The following is an 18,640-nucleotide window of genomic DNA, read 5'->3' on the forward strand; positions in this document are numbered from 1 at the left end:
CGATAATTTTGCACATTTCGGAATCCCTTCCAGTCTCGTACTTTATACGCTCATATCCTATTTGGTCTGTCGAGATATTGAATACCTGTTCGTGGTTAACTTGATCGAGTTCTTCGTCAAATGCTGTTTCAATTTTTCCTTTGTCATCATGTAGTGGTGCTCGTGATAAACAATCAGCGTTGGTGTTATCGATGCCTTTCTTAAACTGTACTTTATAATCAAACGTTGATAAAAATGAAGCGTAGCGAATGAGGCGTGACGATGTGGTTTTTGATGCTTTTGATTTCGAGTTAAAAATCCGCACTAAAGGTTGATTGTCGGTTGAAAATGACTAACACCATAAACGATCGCCAATGCTTCTCGATCGAGCTGGGAATAATTCTGCTCGGCCCTGGTTAAGGATCGGGACGCAAATGCAATTGGACGTTCATCGTTGGCTGTAGAATGGGATAACACAGCTGCAATTCCATATGGACTGGCATCGGTGGTTAATAAAACTGGTTGCTCGGGGTCATACGGTACAACAACTCGGTCACTGGCAATTTCCATTTTCAAATTGCTGAATGCTTGGTTGCACTCTTGATTCCACAAGAACTGATTATCGTGTTGTAATAATTTTCGTAAAGGTGCAGTCATGCTCGATAGATTTGGGAGTAATCTTGCGTAATAAGTTATCATGCCGAGAAATCGCCGGACATCTGCAACACTTTTCGGATTAGGCATGTTCAATATGGCTTTTACCTTATCGGGTGACTTTGCAATGGTGTTTTTTCTTATGATGTATCCTAGATACTCGATTTCGTTCTGAAAAAAACTGCACTTTGCCTCGTTCAGGTGAAGATCGTTTTCTTGCAATTTGGTTAAGCATTTAATTAAATTGCTGTAGCATTCTTTGTAACAGTTACCATGCACAATTATGTCGTCAAAATATGAGGTTGTTTTTGGACAGTCCCGTAGAATCTGATCAATGACTCGGTTAAACTTAGCTGGAGCCGTTTTAATTCCGAAACTCAAACGATTTACATGATATGTCCCCTGGTGGGTAGACATAGTTTGTATTACACTGCTGTCTTTGTCTACACGTAAATGTAAATATGCCTTATAAAGGTCGAGTCTACAGAAGTAAGACGAATCCCGCAAACTGTTAAGGACTTCGTCTACGCGCTTAATGGGGTAGTTCACGTTCACTAAACTGTCATTTACGGCAACTTTATAATCGACACAAAGCCGCACTCCTCCTTGTGGTTTTTGTACCACCACAAGTGGTGAACCCCAGTCACTTACATCACATTTACTTATAATTCCGGCAGATTCTAACATTTCTAATTCGTGACTAACTTTATCGCGTAACGCATATGCAACACTCCGTTCTCGTGTGTACACAGGTTTGACATTATCGCGAAGCGCTAACTTAATCACTACATTCGGAACGCATCCCACTTTTTGTTCGAAGATATTGGGAAATTGTTCACGCACCGACTCAATTGAATTTATGTAATCACTATGGATTTGTGTTAATTTTTTACTGGTCTGTTTATCGATTTCCTGTAATTGAATGTTTAGATGGCGAATCCATTCGCGACCTACTAATGGATCATACCCCTCAGGCACTACGTATAGATCCTCTAATGTGGGATTTTGATAATTGTGGTATTGAACCATTACTTGTACTTTCCCATGTGGTTGAAAGGTTTGACGTGTGTAAGTACGAAATGTTAGGTTAGACGGTTTCAGTTTTTGCTTGCAGTTAAGTTTATCGAAAAGGTCTTTTGGAAGTAACGTGAATCCCGCTCCGGAGTCGACCTCAAATTGAATTGCTTGTCCTTCGACATTGATGAATGTGTAGTATTTACGGGTATCGTCTCCTTCGGATGAATATACATCTTCAATACGATTCACACTGAAATTATCAATGTTGTAGGTAGTATTATGTGCACTACTATCACGTTTTGATTTGATTAACGTTGAAATGCAAACATTCGCAACATGTCCTTGTTTGCCACAACCGGTACACTTTAAGTTTGTTTGTTGTACACGACAGTCTTTTGACGTATGGTTGTCACGACCACAGAATAAGCACATATTGTCAATTCCTAACTCACGGTAGTTTACCCGGCCTCGTGAAGAATTACGATTTTGGTGTGACTGTTGTCGATAGTTGCGTGATGATGACCTATGACGATTATGATCCGGCTTTCGATTGTGCTTAGAATTTTGGCTCTGACGTTTCGTAAATTGTCCTTCTCTGCTCGGAATCACACTATTTATTGATGTATTTGTTGATGGAGTTGAAGTTTTCGCTAAATTTTGACTATCAGTTCGAGCTGCTTCTAAAGCTATTGCCTTTTTCACGATTTCGTTAAATTCTGTGAGGTTTGACTGGAGTAACTGCTCGGTGATCCAGGTATCTTTCAACCCTCGAATAAACTGCGCTCTTAAAAATTGTTCCGCTGTTGAAACCTCTTGAGTACATTGACACTTTGCCAGGAAGTTGCATGCCCCTAAATTTTTCTTCAGTTCAGTAACGTATTCACTGATGCTCTGTTTTCCAGACTGGTAAGTTGATAAAAAATAGTGTTGGGCCACGAGCATGTTCCGCTCAGGTGACAAATGTTTCTCTAAATGGGTAATCAGCTCATCGTATGATAGTTCGGATGGCTTTTGTGGCGCTACTAAGGCATTTATTGTCTGGTAGTGTGTCGCTCCAATAGACCCTAGAAGTAGGCAAGCGGACTTGGTCTTGTTATCAAACACTTCCTTCATGCGCAAGTAATTTTCGAATCGTTCCCTGTATAACTTGAAGTCTTCCTTCTTGGCGTCATACTGCTCGAATGGGGGGATGTTTGGATTTACTGACGGTGTTGTTAACGGCGTAGCTCTAGTCTGGTCAATTTGTAGAAATGCAGCAGCAACGGCGGCAGTAATTTGCGCTAGTTGTTCTGGTGAAATTGCGGCCATTTTTTTTATAATTCTAACGGCAATGTGGACCTATTCAATTCGTCTGCTCTTTTTACTTCTCTCGTCGCCAATTTCACTGTGGTGACCAATGCTCATGACGAAAGTGGGTGGATAGAAAATTAACCCGCGGTACAACACAGCAAAGTTATATATTTTTATTCACATTACAAATCTAACATGTCACTGAACGTACAAAAAAAACTAACAGGAACCGTCAGTTGGTACGCTTGTTTTTTTCTCCAGTGGAGACCTCTTAATATTCACTACAGTGTATGAGTTGCTGTTCATAGTCACACAAGTTGCGCGTTTTGGGAATGTGAACCGCGCACACCTCATAGAATGATGTGTTTTTTTAAAATCGAACATAGGGAAATTACATTGCATGCAAACTCCTATGTTCGCATTTAAAAAAAAACTCACTGTATATGATAACTTGAATACGTGTCTATAAACGGATTGAAATATTTATATTTATATTTTAATTTTAAAAAATGAAACTTGCTTTTTTAAAGTTTTTAAGTGACATAATATTTGGTCAATTCTCAATAATACATTGTCGAAACAGATACAGGGAATTCCCATGCAAAATTAAATCTTCGTAAATATTGGCATTTCTAACATCAAATCATACATCAAAATTAAGGACCACCGACATTCCTTGTGAATTTTTGAATTCAAGAGTAAGTCAAGGAAAAACTGTTTGTGTTCCTCAACCGTACAAAAATTTTCGCTCGTTAACAAAAATCGACACAACGTTAATTTCGTCCGAATTCCTTTCTTCCAAAAAATATTTTTAAATTCCTCCTGGAACATAATTAAGCACTGATTCACTAATTTAAAAATATGCTGTGATGGTGAAAACAGCCCTTTTGATGTGTCCGCTTTTTCGTATAGTTTGTTTATGAAGTTTGTCATTTAATATTTCTTCTTTGGCGGAAAACTTTTGTATACATGTCACAATTGAACTTTTGAATAGTTTGTTACAAATATATCCAGCAAAATAATTAATTGCACCATCTTCAACTGTGATCGGTCTATCTATTTCTGCACTTGGGCGATTTTCAATTTCTGAGGGAAAGTCTTCGTTTGGAAGAACGTTGCTGTTTGATGACGAGGTACTTTCTTCTTCATTAGAAATACTTGAATGCGAAGTAAAATCAGACGAGCATGAAGTATTTAGAAAATTGTCTTTCTTCATCTACTTGGCAGTTTGAGTATTCAGAGGGCAAAATAGAATTAATAACAGTTAATCTGAATATGCTTCTAAATACTCTGCATGTCGGATTCCTATTGCAACCGCCTTTCCTACGAACTGCGGAGAAATAGTTTTCCAAGACGTCCACAACCGATTGGCCAGTATAAAATGAAAATCACTTTTTACATTCAGCATGTAAAAACATCACCCAGTTAATCGTTTGTATTAGCCCGGAAAAGCAAGGCAGTCAATTTACCTCCAACACATATTTTAACTAAACTTTTAACTAATTGTTTACATGCCTTTAATGTTTTTAATACTTTCACGTTTTCGTCACAGACGGCACTTCGATAAGGGTTTTTGTCATATTTAAATTTACTGTTTAGGGCGTCAACAGTGTTATTAATTAAATATATGAAATTAGCAGTATCAATCGCTGTTTCGCTTGTCAGTTGATCGGTCTGGCAGCAAGTTTTTATTGCAGCCGAGACGGTATAACAGAAAATTTGAAGGGCGAGCTTACAAGCTTTGCTCACATTATCCAAGTTATAAGTCTCCACAATATCAGAAAATTTTATGATTTTATCGCCGAATTGAAAATGTCCTAATAAATTATTTCGACGATTTTTGAAAATGTGTGCTACATCGTAAATAAAAATTATTTTGTCCGTATTTACGGTGATGTAAGGTTTTTCTTCGGTTACTCCTAAAATCTTGAGAACAGCAACGTTTGTAGTTGCCTGGTCACAAACGTTGCCCTCACAACTAACCCGCATTTTTTAATCTCGCCGATAACATGAGTGATCATGATGGTCAATTCATCCTTTTTGGTGTTACTTTTAGATAGGTAGTAGGCCAATGGTAGTTTCCACTTGCAGAAAAGGCCTCTTATCATAAATACCAACGTATTTCTTGCGATTGCTTGCGTCCTCTCCAAATGACCCATGTCGTCAAATCCTTCATTAAAATCGAAAGGTTTCGAATATTCAAGCTTTTCCATAATGTCCATTTCATCAAAAGCTAAAACACACTGTTTATCGATAGCTTCCATACTTTGGACTTTTGGTTGAAGGTGTCGTGTAAATTTATTGTCGATGCCAGGGAAAAGTTTTGTCTCACAAATCCATTTTCTTATGGTAGATAGGCAGGAAGAATAAATCCATTTCGTATAAACATTCTATATGCGGATTATTTCGGACTAGCGTGTATTCGGATTGTCGGGGTTGTACTGTATGCAATAAAAGGATACGAGGGATACATTTCTAATGGATACAGTGTTTATTTACCATTAACATGCTACGTGTCGACTGTGGAGTTCCTCAAGGAAGTATTCTGGGCCCATTGTTGTTCAATATATATGTTAGTGACTTACATCGTTTTCTCCAACATGTTTATGTTCACCTCTACGCTGATGATATACAGCTATTAATAAATGCCAGTGTTGAAACTATTAATCAACGTATAGATGATTTGAACGAAGACCTAGACATTATCACCAAGTGGGCAACTGCAAACCACCCTAAGCTTAACCCCTGTAAAACGGTATTAATGCCGCTAGGTACTACAGGACAAATTAAAAAATTTTTCTCCGAAGTAACACATACAGTAGAGGTGCCTGGAACTAAAGTTGAATATGATACATCCATGAAGATCTTAGGTATGGTTTTAGATCAAAACTTGAGCTGGGAACTGCATGTGAACTATATACTAAATAAATCATACTATAAATTAAAAAAACTTATATAGATCTAAAGACGCGCTATCAAAGGAAATTAAACTAAAATTAATAAAACAACTAATATTACCTTTACTGAGCTACGGCGATGTGTGTTATCATGGACTAAATAAAAGCCTATCCATTAAAATACAAAAAGTCCAAAATTATTGTGTCCGTTATGTCTGCAACATACGTAAATATGATCGTATAACACCAGCACTTGTTGATCTGAATATGCTTAATATGGAAAAGATGCGCTTATTTAACATCCTGTGCTTTTTACATAAATTGATCATTGTGAATAAAAAACCAATTTACTTAAGTGAACAATTTAACATTCTTCAAAGTTTTCATACATATGGTGTACTCGTACTAACAATCTTTGTATACCCAAAGTTAACACAAAAGTGGGATACAGATCGTTTTATGTGCAGGCGGCAAAACTATGGAACAATTTACCAGTGAGTATACAATTGATTGGAGAGACTTTTACTCGAGTGTGCTTAAATATCATAAAAAATGATGTCACAAATTTTTGATAGATTCTTTACTACTCTTTCATTCTTCTTTTATTGTTGGTTTTGATTTCTTCTATCGCTATATTATTGTATTTTTTGGTGTAGAATGCCACTTATTGGCCCGTATGAATAAAAGTAAGCAAATGCTTATACTTGCAAAATTCAAAGTAAAAATGCTCGTAAGTGCTCCTTCGCACTGGGCGACGTAGCAGCGCTTCTAAGCAGGACAGGACGCAGTGCAGCGCTGCTAAATCATGCTAAACAGACCAGTATGAAAGGGCAGTTACGAGTATTTACTTTGAATTTTGTAAGTATAAGCATTTGCTTACTTTTATTCATACGGGCCATTGTTATGTAAGCTTGTAGAGGGGGGGATTGATGGCTGCAAAGCTTTTCCTACCCCTTAATAAAGAAATATTATTATTATTATTATTATTATTGAAAAAAAAATAGATATAACAAAAACATATCTCAAATTAAACTTTCTACCAAAAAGTAAATAAATAGAAGATTCAACGCTTACTATAAAGTTATTGACTAATGCAGAATTGAATGTTTGTTACATATTTAGGCCGGCGATTTTCCATCAAACGCTTTAATCTTCAACCCTAATCAAACGCATTTATTTAGATTTACAAAGTATAAAGCAAAATAATCCAGGAATATTGAAATAAAAAGGTTATTACGCTATATTGCGAAATGGGGTATACATGTCATCGATCGTAAACCTGGTCTTCCATACGTTTTTAATTGAAGTAAAGTTTAATGGAAAAGTTTGCGATATGATGAACTTTTCAGTGTAAATCGTGTTGTATTGTTGTACTTTTCCGCATTTCGTGCACAATATAGAAACTGGCAAACTAGTTATGCACGTGCACAATGATTCATTTCCTAAAATCTGTCATATCTAGGTGGAAGCACTGAAACTCCTGTGGACGTTGAAGATACAAAAAAGTAAAACAAAAACACCAATAAACCACAATAATATATTAATGTTTCGAAGCTCTGATTGGGCTAACGAGCTTCCGTCATAATTATTCGTTAGGAAGCGTTTGTTTTTGAAACTGATTTACAATAAGATTTTGCCTATTTTCCCAAAGTTTTGATTCGTTACGTGGATGATTTTCTTTGTATCAGTTATATATAAATCCTGACGTCCATACTTCGTATTTTTTTGGCAGCTGTGGGCGTGCATCAAGAGTGAACCCACACATTGTCTGGTTCAGGTGTCTGGAGTTATAAACTACCAAAGGCAACGAATCAGTTATGACATGGACGTAGGAACGGACAGAGTGGGCGCAAGACGCTAACTTTGTTAGTTATAGAATGCGCTAAAACTTCACTTCAAACACACTTGTTGCTTACTTTTACTTACATACCTACCTTTAATTAACTTATTCCAATCTCTTCTATTTTTCTGTCAATTTCACTAGAGGACAACCAACCTTTGTAACGTTGAAATCATGTGCGACTCCAGTGAGAATATTAACACGTTTTTATTTTATTTTATTTTTATATATCATATACATCAGATGTACGAATCGATTTAGTTGTCCGTTAGTTCAGAACATTTCGCCATCTATTGCCAAAGGTTATTATTACACTTACTGTAATCAATTCGTGTGATATTAAATTACTCAGCAAAGGTTGGACGTATAATTACACCATATACAGGTCCATTGCCGCCGGGGTGAAACACAATTAGTTAATGGTTACTTTTTATTTAATTTGGTTCCTATTTAAATGGTTTTTATACCCTCTTCCATTATCTGTGAAATACAGAAATTTACAATAGCTTCGTAATGTGTTTAAAAATAAAGTAAAAGATTTTTATATTTGATTACATACATAATTGTTATTCAATTATACCACTTTAAATAATGTAGTAACTACTCTATCTTTTATTTTTTATCCCTAAAAACACAATTAGACTTAATCTAAAAGATGCAAACGAAAAGTTTTTTATTCTATAATACAAAGGTTCCAGCTGTAAATAGGGAGAAATAGAAATATAAAGTAGTAAGTAAAATAATAATCAATGAGTACGAATGATTGATTACGGAGCGTAAGGGTAATATGAATTGAAGTATGGATAATATTAAATAGACATGTGGTGTATACGAGAGTATTCGTATAACATAAAAGACTTCGGCGTTTAATTAGAACATCATGCAATACTTGTAAACATTGTGAACTTCAAGGTAAAAATTCAAGGTTCACTCGCAAATGAAATAGGTTGCAGCGATCCTCGAGAAGGAAAGCTAGTGGAAACGGGTCTCCCATTGAAACAACCACCGAGCTTTGACAAAGCTCATATAATTTTGGACGCCAAACACGCCAAAAAGTAAATAAAAATACTCACAATAAAATAAGATTACAAGCTTTGTGAATCCTCAGTAGCCCAGGCATTTTAGATCAGAAATGGGGTCAACCCTACGAAAAATAACGTAAATCTGAAAGTTGGCACAGTTGTTCTATTTGATGCCCTGAACAACATATAAAAAGTCCCAAGAGTTCCCATGTCGGCTTCCTTGAAGTTCGGGCTTTCGAAAGTCCGAACTCTTGAAATCTGCACGACGCCACTATAATTATTATAGCCTAGCGGACGAACGGAACAAGTCCCAGAGTCGCGGGAGGGCTTAAATTAAAGGTTAGTAACCAGGCTATCTTTTGATATTTTTGCAAGTGCCAGTGACAACTTCCGGCCAGACAGGAAGTGGAAAAAGGCCGCGAAACTTGACAAAAAAATCGGTTTTTGTTTTTTGTTTGGACATAGGTGCGATTTAGCGTCCGATATCGGAAAAATGACCAAAACAAATGTTGTAGAGCGTAGTTTTAACTTTAAAACCGTACCCTTTGCGTTGAAATCCGACCAATAGGAGGGGAGCTACAAACCGTTAAGTGCGATCCCACGCGCCGCTCGCCGTTGCGCGACTTGCCTGAGAGGTGCACCAGATCGACCAGATACAGTTGGCTTAATAGCGGCGCATCTCTGACTTATTTGTATTTTGACTGTGAGCGTTTTAGACTTTTGGAATGTGTTTAGTGCGTAAATTTTGAGGGAAACTGTACTGTATTTTTTTCTAAACAAAACAATCCAAATAAAAAATTTTTGAGTAAACTTCGTCGTAAAACAAAGGGGGTTCGGGAACATTATTATATATAACATTATAACATTATTACAGCTCCTGCCTCTACAATGCGCGCACATTAAAGTGCAGTGTAGGTTGGCACGAACAGCGGTTAAAACAACCTTGCTGGCAAGCGCAAGAAATCAGATGTAGATGTTCGTCTGGTGCTGGTGGCAGACTTGTCGGATTTGGAACAAGTGTGGGCCCCATTTTTTTCCAGCCCCAATCCGTTGGCAAGAGACTGTTCGATGGCCATTCGTGAACCTAAAGCAAGGAAAATAAGAAATAGAATTAACTAAATCTTTCTAAAAACTACTGTACAATCAGATTCCATATCTCACTTGCAAGTACGTCCGCAAACTGTGCTGCTCGGCAGCGGCGGTTGTTGGCGGCAATGTAGCTAGATCAAACGTAGCTTTGCTTTGCTTTGCTACTGCGCGAGCATAGACGTGAATTTGGAGATCGTCCAGGCTTTGATTGTCTTCTTTACTGCCGTAGAGATGGACAATACATTTTTCACCAGCTGATACGATGGATTCTTTTGGTGTGCCCGGTTTGTTGAACATGAATGCAAGATTTTGTAGGTGTGGGTTTTCTAAAAGCTTCCATGCCTTCTTTTTTCCTGGGTTGTACAGCGCCGATGTAGTATCGCAGCCCTTTATCGCATGAAGGAATAGTAGGCAGTCTTTCTTCGCGCCTATTCCTTCATGCGATAACGGGCTGCGATACTACATCGGCGCTGTACAACCAAGGAAAAAAGAAGGCATGGAAGCTTTTAGAAACCCCACACCTACAAAATCTTGCGTTCACGTTCAACAAACCGCGCACATCAAAAGAATCCATCGTATCAGCTGGTGAAAAATGTATTGTTCATCTCTACGGCAGTAAAGAAGACGCCAGGAAAGATTGCCGGTCACAGCGCACCTTGTGTCAAATTACAATATATGTTTTTTTTAAGATGCGAGCGACTTCCGGAATAGGATCGTGCCAATGTTGAACGAAAAGACTTTTCGTTCAAGATTGGCACCATCCTATCCTGGAAGTCGCTCATATCTTTAGAAAAAGACAGGTTGTAGACCGAGATCAGGTCTTCTGTGACCGGCAATCTTTCCTGGCGAGAGGTTTATATGGAATCTGATTGTACAGTAGTTTTTAGAATGATTTAGTTAATTCTATTTCCTATTTTCCTTATTTTAGGTTCAAGAATGGCTATCGAACAGTCTTTTGCCAACGGGGCTAAAAAAATGGGTCCCACACTTGTTCCAAATCCGACAAGTTTGCCACCAGCACCAGACGAACATCTACATTTGATTTCTTGCGCTTGCCAGCAAGGTTGTTTTAACCGCTGTTCGTGGGGCTCTGCCAACCTACATGCGCCCATTGTAGAGGCAGGAGCTGTAATAATGTTCCCGAACCCCAGTCCGAAGACGAAGAATCCGATGGAGAAGGAACGTCGAATTAAAACAGCGAACCTGTCTTTGTTTTACGACGAAGTTTACTCAACAATTTTTAATTTGGATTGTTTTGTTTAGAAAAAAATACTGTACAGTTTCCCTCAAAATTTACGCGCTAAACACTTTCCAAAAGTCTAAAACCCTCACAGTCGAAATACAAATAAGTCGGAGATGCGCCGCTATTAAGCCAACCGTATCTGGTCGATCTGGTGCACCTCTCAGGCAAGTCGCGCAACGGCGAGCGGCGCGTGGGATCGCACATAACGGTTTGTAGCTCCCCTCCTATTGGTCGGATTTCAACGCAAAGGGTACGGTTTTAAAGTTAAAACTACGCTCTACAACATTTGTTTTGGTCATTTTTCCGATATCCGACGCTAAATCGCACCTATGTCCAAACAAAAAACAAAAACCGATTTTTTCGTCAAGTTTCGCGGTCTTTTCCCACTTCCTGTCTGGCCGGAAGTTGTCACTGGCACTTGCAAAAAATATCAAAAGATAGCCTGGTTACTAACCTTTAATTTAAGCCCTCCCGCGACTCTGGGACTTGTTCCGTTCGTCCGCTAGGCTATAATTATAGCTCTCTTGGGACTTTTTATATGTTATTCAGAGCATCAAATAGAACAACTGTGCCAACTTTCAGATTTACGTTATTTTTCGTAGGGTCAAAACCTAAAATGCCTGGGCTACAGTCACCGGTGAGTATAAACACAATCTCGTCTTGGCAATGAACGGTAAATAAATTGGCAATTCTGCAAAATGCAAATTTTCAGCACATTTAATTATTTCCCCAGAGTGAGTTGTATTGTGTAATAATTGTTTATTTATGAATTTATCACTTTTTCCGACCGTTACTGTAGGAATATTTAAATTATTCTTACAGGCGCCGAACGCTCTCTTGTCAGGGAAGAAGAGAGTTTATAGAGAGTTAATATTTTGATATTTCAGCACCGTTAATTAATTATTAAACATTTCAGACTCCCATAATAAGCCAAAACCAGCATAGAAACGAGTTCCAAATCGAGTTGTTTACACGTATCAGTCTTGCAGACATGCCGGGGTGTAGATAACGAGAACAGTTGTTGCGCCGGAAAATTCCAATTAGACTAGGTGTTGATTGGATTAACGAGTATCGAATTTTGGCTACGCTTAATTGGGTAAGAAGGTACAAAATTGACAGACGGTGTCCAGAGTTATATCAAAATGGGCGCGCTTAAAGAGGGAAAGTCCGATGTCCATCTTATATTTTTCCGATAACTGTAATTAATTGTCAAGTAATTAATTAAAAACCGAATTAATTTGCACCGCTTCAGTACTGAATACAGCAAGGAAATGGAAATTCCCTATTTCACTTCTCCAAAATTCGGATTTCTTTGTGGCCACTTCTGCCATTTTGTACTTGCCGTAAGTAAATCTGTTATCTTTTGCCGTGTTTGATTCTTGCTGTAAGTAACTTAATGTATTATGTTAATTTTTGAGAAACCGTACCGTAGCTATATCTTTCGCATTTTTTTAATCGTCACTAGTAAGTACCGTTATTGTCCGTAAGATCTTTTGTCATTTGTAATTGCCTCACCGCCCCCATCTGCTGGATCCGCAGAATTCTTGGAGTTACCCTTTCTCCCGTTGAGTTTACCCCTGAGGCTACTGAGAGCGACCTACCAGTCCGTGGCTACCGCTACCTCGATCAAGCACGAGGTCTTCGCTTGGTGGCGCTCGAGTCCGTCCGGTCCTGCCCCCGTGCCGTCGCGTCGTCTCCCACCGGCAAAACTACTTGCCGACAACTACAGTCGTTATTGTATTATTTCAACTTGTCAATTGATTTATGAATTATGAATTAAATTAGTATTCCACTAATAATCCTTTAATTTTCTACAGCTCGCGCGAGCGCCCCAGTTCGTCTCAGTACCGTTTGTACAGGGTGAGTCAACGATTGCGCGGAGTAACTTAATGCCTTGAAGATAAGATTTTTCGATAGAGTGCTTTTGTATTATGATATGGTGGGATATTCTCCACATTTTAAAAATATTTGGAATTATACAGGGTGCGCCCAGAAAGTAGGGCGCTCAAATGGTACATTTTTTTAAATAGAACCCCCTGTATTTGAATGCATTTTTGAATTCTACGTGTAATTGTACGTCTTTTTTATTATATGGTTAATATTCGAAAAGCTAGTAGTTTTAAAGATAATTCGTTTTTTAAGAAAAATTTGGGCATTTGCAGGCGTCAGTATATATTGTCAAAATTATTACTTAAATTTTGATTCCAGGTTTTATATCTTATCCTGGGTTAAGTAAAAGTCAAATAAATACATCTACTATGAAACATTAAAAATATGGCTTACAGGGTGTTTTTTTGGTAGGTGCAAAGTTGCAAAACTTCATATTAAAAAATCTCACTTTTTTTAAATGAAACACCCTGTATATTTTTCTGTCATCTTTTACCTCTTATCACGCCAATAGCGATCAATAAAAACAGAATGAAATTTTTTTATATTTAATACAAACAAAGTATCAAGTACCCTTTACAAATTAGGTTTTTTTTCTTAATGAAAGGAACACAACAATTAAAAAATTAAACGGCGAATAAAAAATTAAATAAAGAAGGGATAGCGCTATCGGAACAAAATATGAATGCCGTCGTTGAAATAATTATAAGTATTTTACATTTGACTATTGACAAAAAAACAGGTAGGTACTTCTCAACTAAATTACGTATCAATATGAACAATATGTATGGAAGATTTTAAATGAAATAAATGATGATTGAATGGTGAAATTGTAGCTGACCTTGTGTTTGATTTCTTTTTCTTGATGTCATCTGTAGATTCAATTAAATTTTGACAGGTAGATAATGATTTTGCTATCGACGAATACTCCTGAAGAAATCTGCTGAAGCTGGTAAGTTGTTTTTTCTATTTGATGCAAACTACTTCTGAATTTTTGAAATACGGAAGCTGGTTCTTTTTTTTCCAGAAACTAATTCTCCCTTTTTCTGTTTCAAATCCGGTACGAAAAAAACTAAAATGTTGTGAAATATTACAATTTTGAAATAAAAAATTGAAAAACTTACGGTTCTATGACCTTTTTTTAAAAATTATCCTCAATAGGAATTTTCAATAGAATTCGATTTGAATAAAATTTTCTTAAGCGCAATTAAATAAATTTCAAATCTTTATTCGCACCAAGCGTACGAATACGAATGCGTTTTCGAATTGTTGATAGCAAGTCCAAATTTCAAGTATAGGTATAGTTTAAACCCAAACGACATCTTACGATAAACGTCATAACGTTACACTCTTCCAAAAACCTTCAACTTTTGATAATAATGTCTTATACCTATCTCTGATAGTTTTCGAAATATCTTGGTTTTCCTGGGTTTTATATTCTAATCTAAAATAAGTTATATGTAATTTACATAATAGTGAGGTGGACATACCAAAAAATGGCAATTTTTATCTATCTCGTCCAAAACGAAAATCATATCGATTAATTTATTTTTCAAACAATTTATTTTAAGTCCAAAAACTGGAGAATAAGTAAAAACATTTGACTACAAAGCAAATTTAATTTAACTCCTAATGTCATCCAGTCAGTGATATTAGTTTCATTTTTTTTTTCATATTCATCTCGTTATTATGTGAATTAGAACTTATTTGGAAGAGCCCCTCCCCACCCTGTTTGAAAAGTTCGTGTTGCCGTCGGCGAGATTCCCATGTCCTCGATCTATCTTTCCTAATTCAATGTCACTGAATGTTTAAAAGTTAATCAAGAAACTTAGTAATTTGAAAATTCTTAAAGAGCTCAATCTATAGATAGTTAAAATCCTTTTGTCTTGCATGTATTTTTTTTATGAACCCAAAAAATTGGGTTTCTTTAAAAATACGAGTTTTGTTTAGAAAGTTATTCCGTTAAGAATTAATTGAAGAATATGTCCAATTAAGTGGGTCCGTTACAATATTTTAGATAAAATGGGTTTTTAAAAATATGTCATAATTAAGTTCAGATTAGTTCCACAAAAGAAGTGGCCACAACATTGATTTTGTAGATTTGAATTTATATTATCTTAAATACTAAAACTTGCAAATGGTCTCTATCTATTATAGGATAAAGACCATTTGCAAGTTTTATTCTATTCATAAGGGCAGTCCGACCAGGCAGCACTTAGGCACATTAAAGGGCCATTGTGTCTATCCCCTTTCTTTCGCAACTAGGAGGAATATACGAGTACGTAAGTTCCGTAGACAGACGCAAAAATTCATCAATTCTTGCGTGAAAAATACGCTATCGTTCGAAATGACTTACAACAATAAATAAAATGATAATAACAATACTAATATACCTTTACAAAGATAACAATATGAAAGGTCAGCGTAATACGGATTTTGACCCATGATTGCATTTTACGACCAAATTTGGTATCGTAAGTTTAAGTTGTATCCTAATTCTGAAACTATTAAATAATTTCCAACTCTTCATCTTTGTAAACTAGAGGCTTGTAGTAATAAGGCAGCGCTATTTACTGCTAATAGCTTCTTCTATTTTTTTACAATTTTTAACAGAAAAATCGATCGCCTATAGCTGGAGATAATAAATTCACGCGCGTTATTTACCTCCCGCATGATAATGAAAAGTAGATTTAGACAAATATGTTTGAAAAGAACCATTCTGTGATATTTATTACCGTTGCCAAGGTGATGAGGATATCTCCAATATCAAATGGCTGTAGCATTTAACTGCCAGCAATCGATAAAAAACTCGGCATAAAGAAGTTTGGAAAATTTATGTGTGACATATTGGTGAGAAAAACGGCTGGCTATTATTGGCGGTGAGAAGTTCGAAAGAACTCATTTTCCTTAATGCGCGCCCTTCCTAATCTCACTTTATTAATTAGTACCATTGACTGGTTTATACACCGCAGATTGGGTATTATGCTCTAGTTTCTTTTTATTAAAATTAAAAACATGTTTGGAAATGGCAATTAAAAACTTGACGAACGGGTTTTAAAAACAACGATAAAACAAACATACGGTTTTTATTGGACACGTTAACATTTCATCCACGTCGAAAATCAGAAAAAAAACATATTTTTAAGCTCTCGTTAACGTGAATAATTTCCATATGGATCCATTACTCATTTAATAGTCGTTTCTACCGTTATGTAGCCATACTTATTCTAATCTGTCATTAAAGTTTAAACGCAGTGCAGTGATGTAATTGTAACGAACAAAGTATGACGGAAACTAAATAATCTTGCAGAGATAGTAAAGAAATTATGGAGGTCTGCGCTTCAGTAATTTCTGACATTAAAACTTGGCAAGTATTTGTGCAAAACTGTTACAGAATGCTTACGCCCAACATGATTTTCTATTATGCAACATTTTCAACGTTATAATATAATTTGCTTCTAGAATACAATTAAAACAAATTTCACCTTAATTATGCAATACAAATACAACATTGCAACCAAATGCGAATGTTGCAAAACACGAGGCATGAGGGATTGCGACTCGGAAGAGAATAGCGCTTAGCATCCCCCTTTGTGTGAAAAAGGTTAACAAATGAACGTAATAACCCAATTATCGCCACCTTTCGGCACGAGAAAGTGCCGCATCACTCAAGCGCCGGGTTTACGGGAAGTTCTAACATAATTTTAGTTCTTTGAAAGCCATTTTAAGAATAAATTTTATAAGAGATATCAAATTATTAGTGCTTTAAAGCTTTATAAATTCGCAAATAAACTCTCTCGATATAATGCTAAGTACCCCCCCATTAACGTCAAAATAAAAACAATTCTTACTACTAGGATTTCAATTGCATTTTCATTTTTGAGAGAATGCATTTGACGCTACAATCCGTAAATCAAACTGCGAGCGTGGCCCAAATTAGACGTTTTACGAACCTAGGAGTGCAGAAAGCTCATTAATTACACATCAAATAGCTTTATGCTCATTTAGCACGTATAGCTGTCAGTATGTGTACAGTATTTAATAGTGACGCCCAATTTGTCCATTGCGTTCCTTTATTTATTTCAATGTTTTATCGATACACACTATCAGTACATCATTGATTGAGTCATAAATGATAGCCAGTAATTTTTTAGACATTTTTATTGCAATAAAAACTATCGAAGTCGAAATATGTGAAAAGTATTAAATAAGTGATGTTAATTTCAAGCTTAGAAAAAGTACGTTGTTGGTGTCATAATTTCTTGATAAATGTTCCCGAGCAAATTATAAATGGCAAATTGAAGTTGTCCAGGTTGAGCCATGTACCTAGTTAACTTGTGTGCAGTATAATCCAATTTAAAAAATTGTACACAATTCTTGTGCAGATAAAGCGCATTTTTGAAAATACGCTATTATATTCGTTATGGCTGGCTGTCCGGCTGAGATCTCAGCAACTACAATAGCTAGAGAGTTTAAATTTTCACTAAAAGCTTTCTGCTACAGTGTAGATGTGCAGGTTCTAGTCTATTTTGAGTTAGATTACTTGTGAGATCGATAATTTAAGAAAATAATTTCGATATGGTTTTCGGAGGTGCTATAATTTTATCGTTAGATAGCGCTACCAGTATAACAACTTAATTAAATACTTTGTGATTTGTTTTACAAAATAAAGACATACCCTCAATTGTAATTCAATAAAATTAATTATTTAACGCAGCCAAAATTACTCGTGAGATCAATAATTTTAAATTTCGCTAATAAAATGTCTGTATTACCAAAAATGCGCTTTAATCATGCATATGCTGATTTACAACTTGTTTTAAACCGAAATTGCTTAGTAAATGGTTCGGTTATAAGGTAGTAGCATGCTATCGATGTTTACTTTCTTGGTAGATGATTAATGGTGTGGAGACCTAGCACACATTCAAAATCCTCCAACAAATACTGCAGATATTTGCACTGAAAGCTTTAACCTCACCAATAGCTCGTCCTGACGTTCCACTTGCCTTTTATGAGCACCTTCTTCCGACACTTCGTTGTCAAGGTATTTGCTTCGACTTCACCAATAGATATGTCTCGTCCAGTCGACTCATTTTGCCTTTGAGAGTACTTTCCTCCGACAAACCGTTTTCGAGATATTCGCTCTTAAAGTTGTGACATTAGGATAAAATCAGCCCCCCCCCCAACCCCCTCTTTTGATACGGGGTCAGAAAAAGGGGGGGTAGTTGGTAGAAATCAGTTCCTTTCGATGAGACCTTTAATTACGTAGAATACCAGTGAAGATAAAATTTAATGTCTACGCCTCTCCGGTCCCGGATGTGGATGGCAACTTTCTTATTTTAAATAGAACACCCTATATTTTATTGCATTTTCGAAATATACATGAAAATCTACGTCGTTTGATACGGCATTTTCCTATACCTATACCCAGCATCAACGGTTTTTTTACGTTTGACTGCTTTTTTGGGCCCTGTACCTATGACTCCTCCTAAGATAATTACGCATAACGCTCACAATTTTAGAAAATCTAAAATAACGAAAAGCATAGGGAATGTAATAACCGATCGATGTAGAATTTTCGCGACATTTGAAAGTGCAAAAAATAAAGCATGCTTCGTTTGAAAAAATCATTTTTTTACGGTTTGACAATTATTTTTAAAACACCCTGTAGAGGGGCGGTCAAAATTTAAATTGTTCGCATGTAGCACCAAATCAGTATCGT

The 18,640-nt window shown here is 36.4% G+C and overlaps 1 protein-coding gene across 1 annotated transcript; it reads right to left on the reverse strand.

The window, feature by feature from the left end:
* Positions 1 to 303: 303 nt before the first annotated feature.
* Positions 304 to 2,958, reverse strand: LOC116163911 (uncharacterized protein K02A2.6-like). The gene has a single exon (XM_031478042.1). The coding sequence runs from the start codon at positions 2,956 to 2,958 to the stop codon at positions 304 to 306; it is 2,655 nt and encodes an 884-aa protein (XP_031333902.1).
* Positions 2,959 to 18,640: the final 15,682 nt, after the last annotated feature.

Source organism: Photinus pyralis, unplaced genomic scaffold (assembly GCF_008802855.1).
Source record: "Photinus pyralis isolate 1611_PpyrPB1 unplaced genomic scaffold, Ppyr1.3 Ppyr1.4_LG2, whole genome shotgun sequence".
Lineage (NCBI taxonomy): Eukaryota > Metazoa > Arthropoda > Insecta > Coleoptera > Lampyridae > Photinus > Photinus pyralis.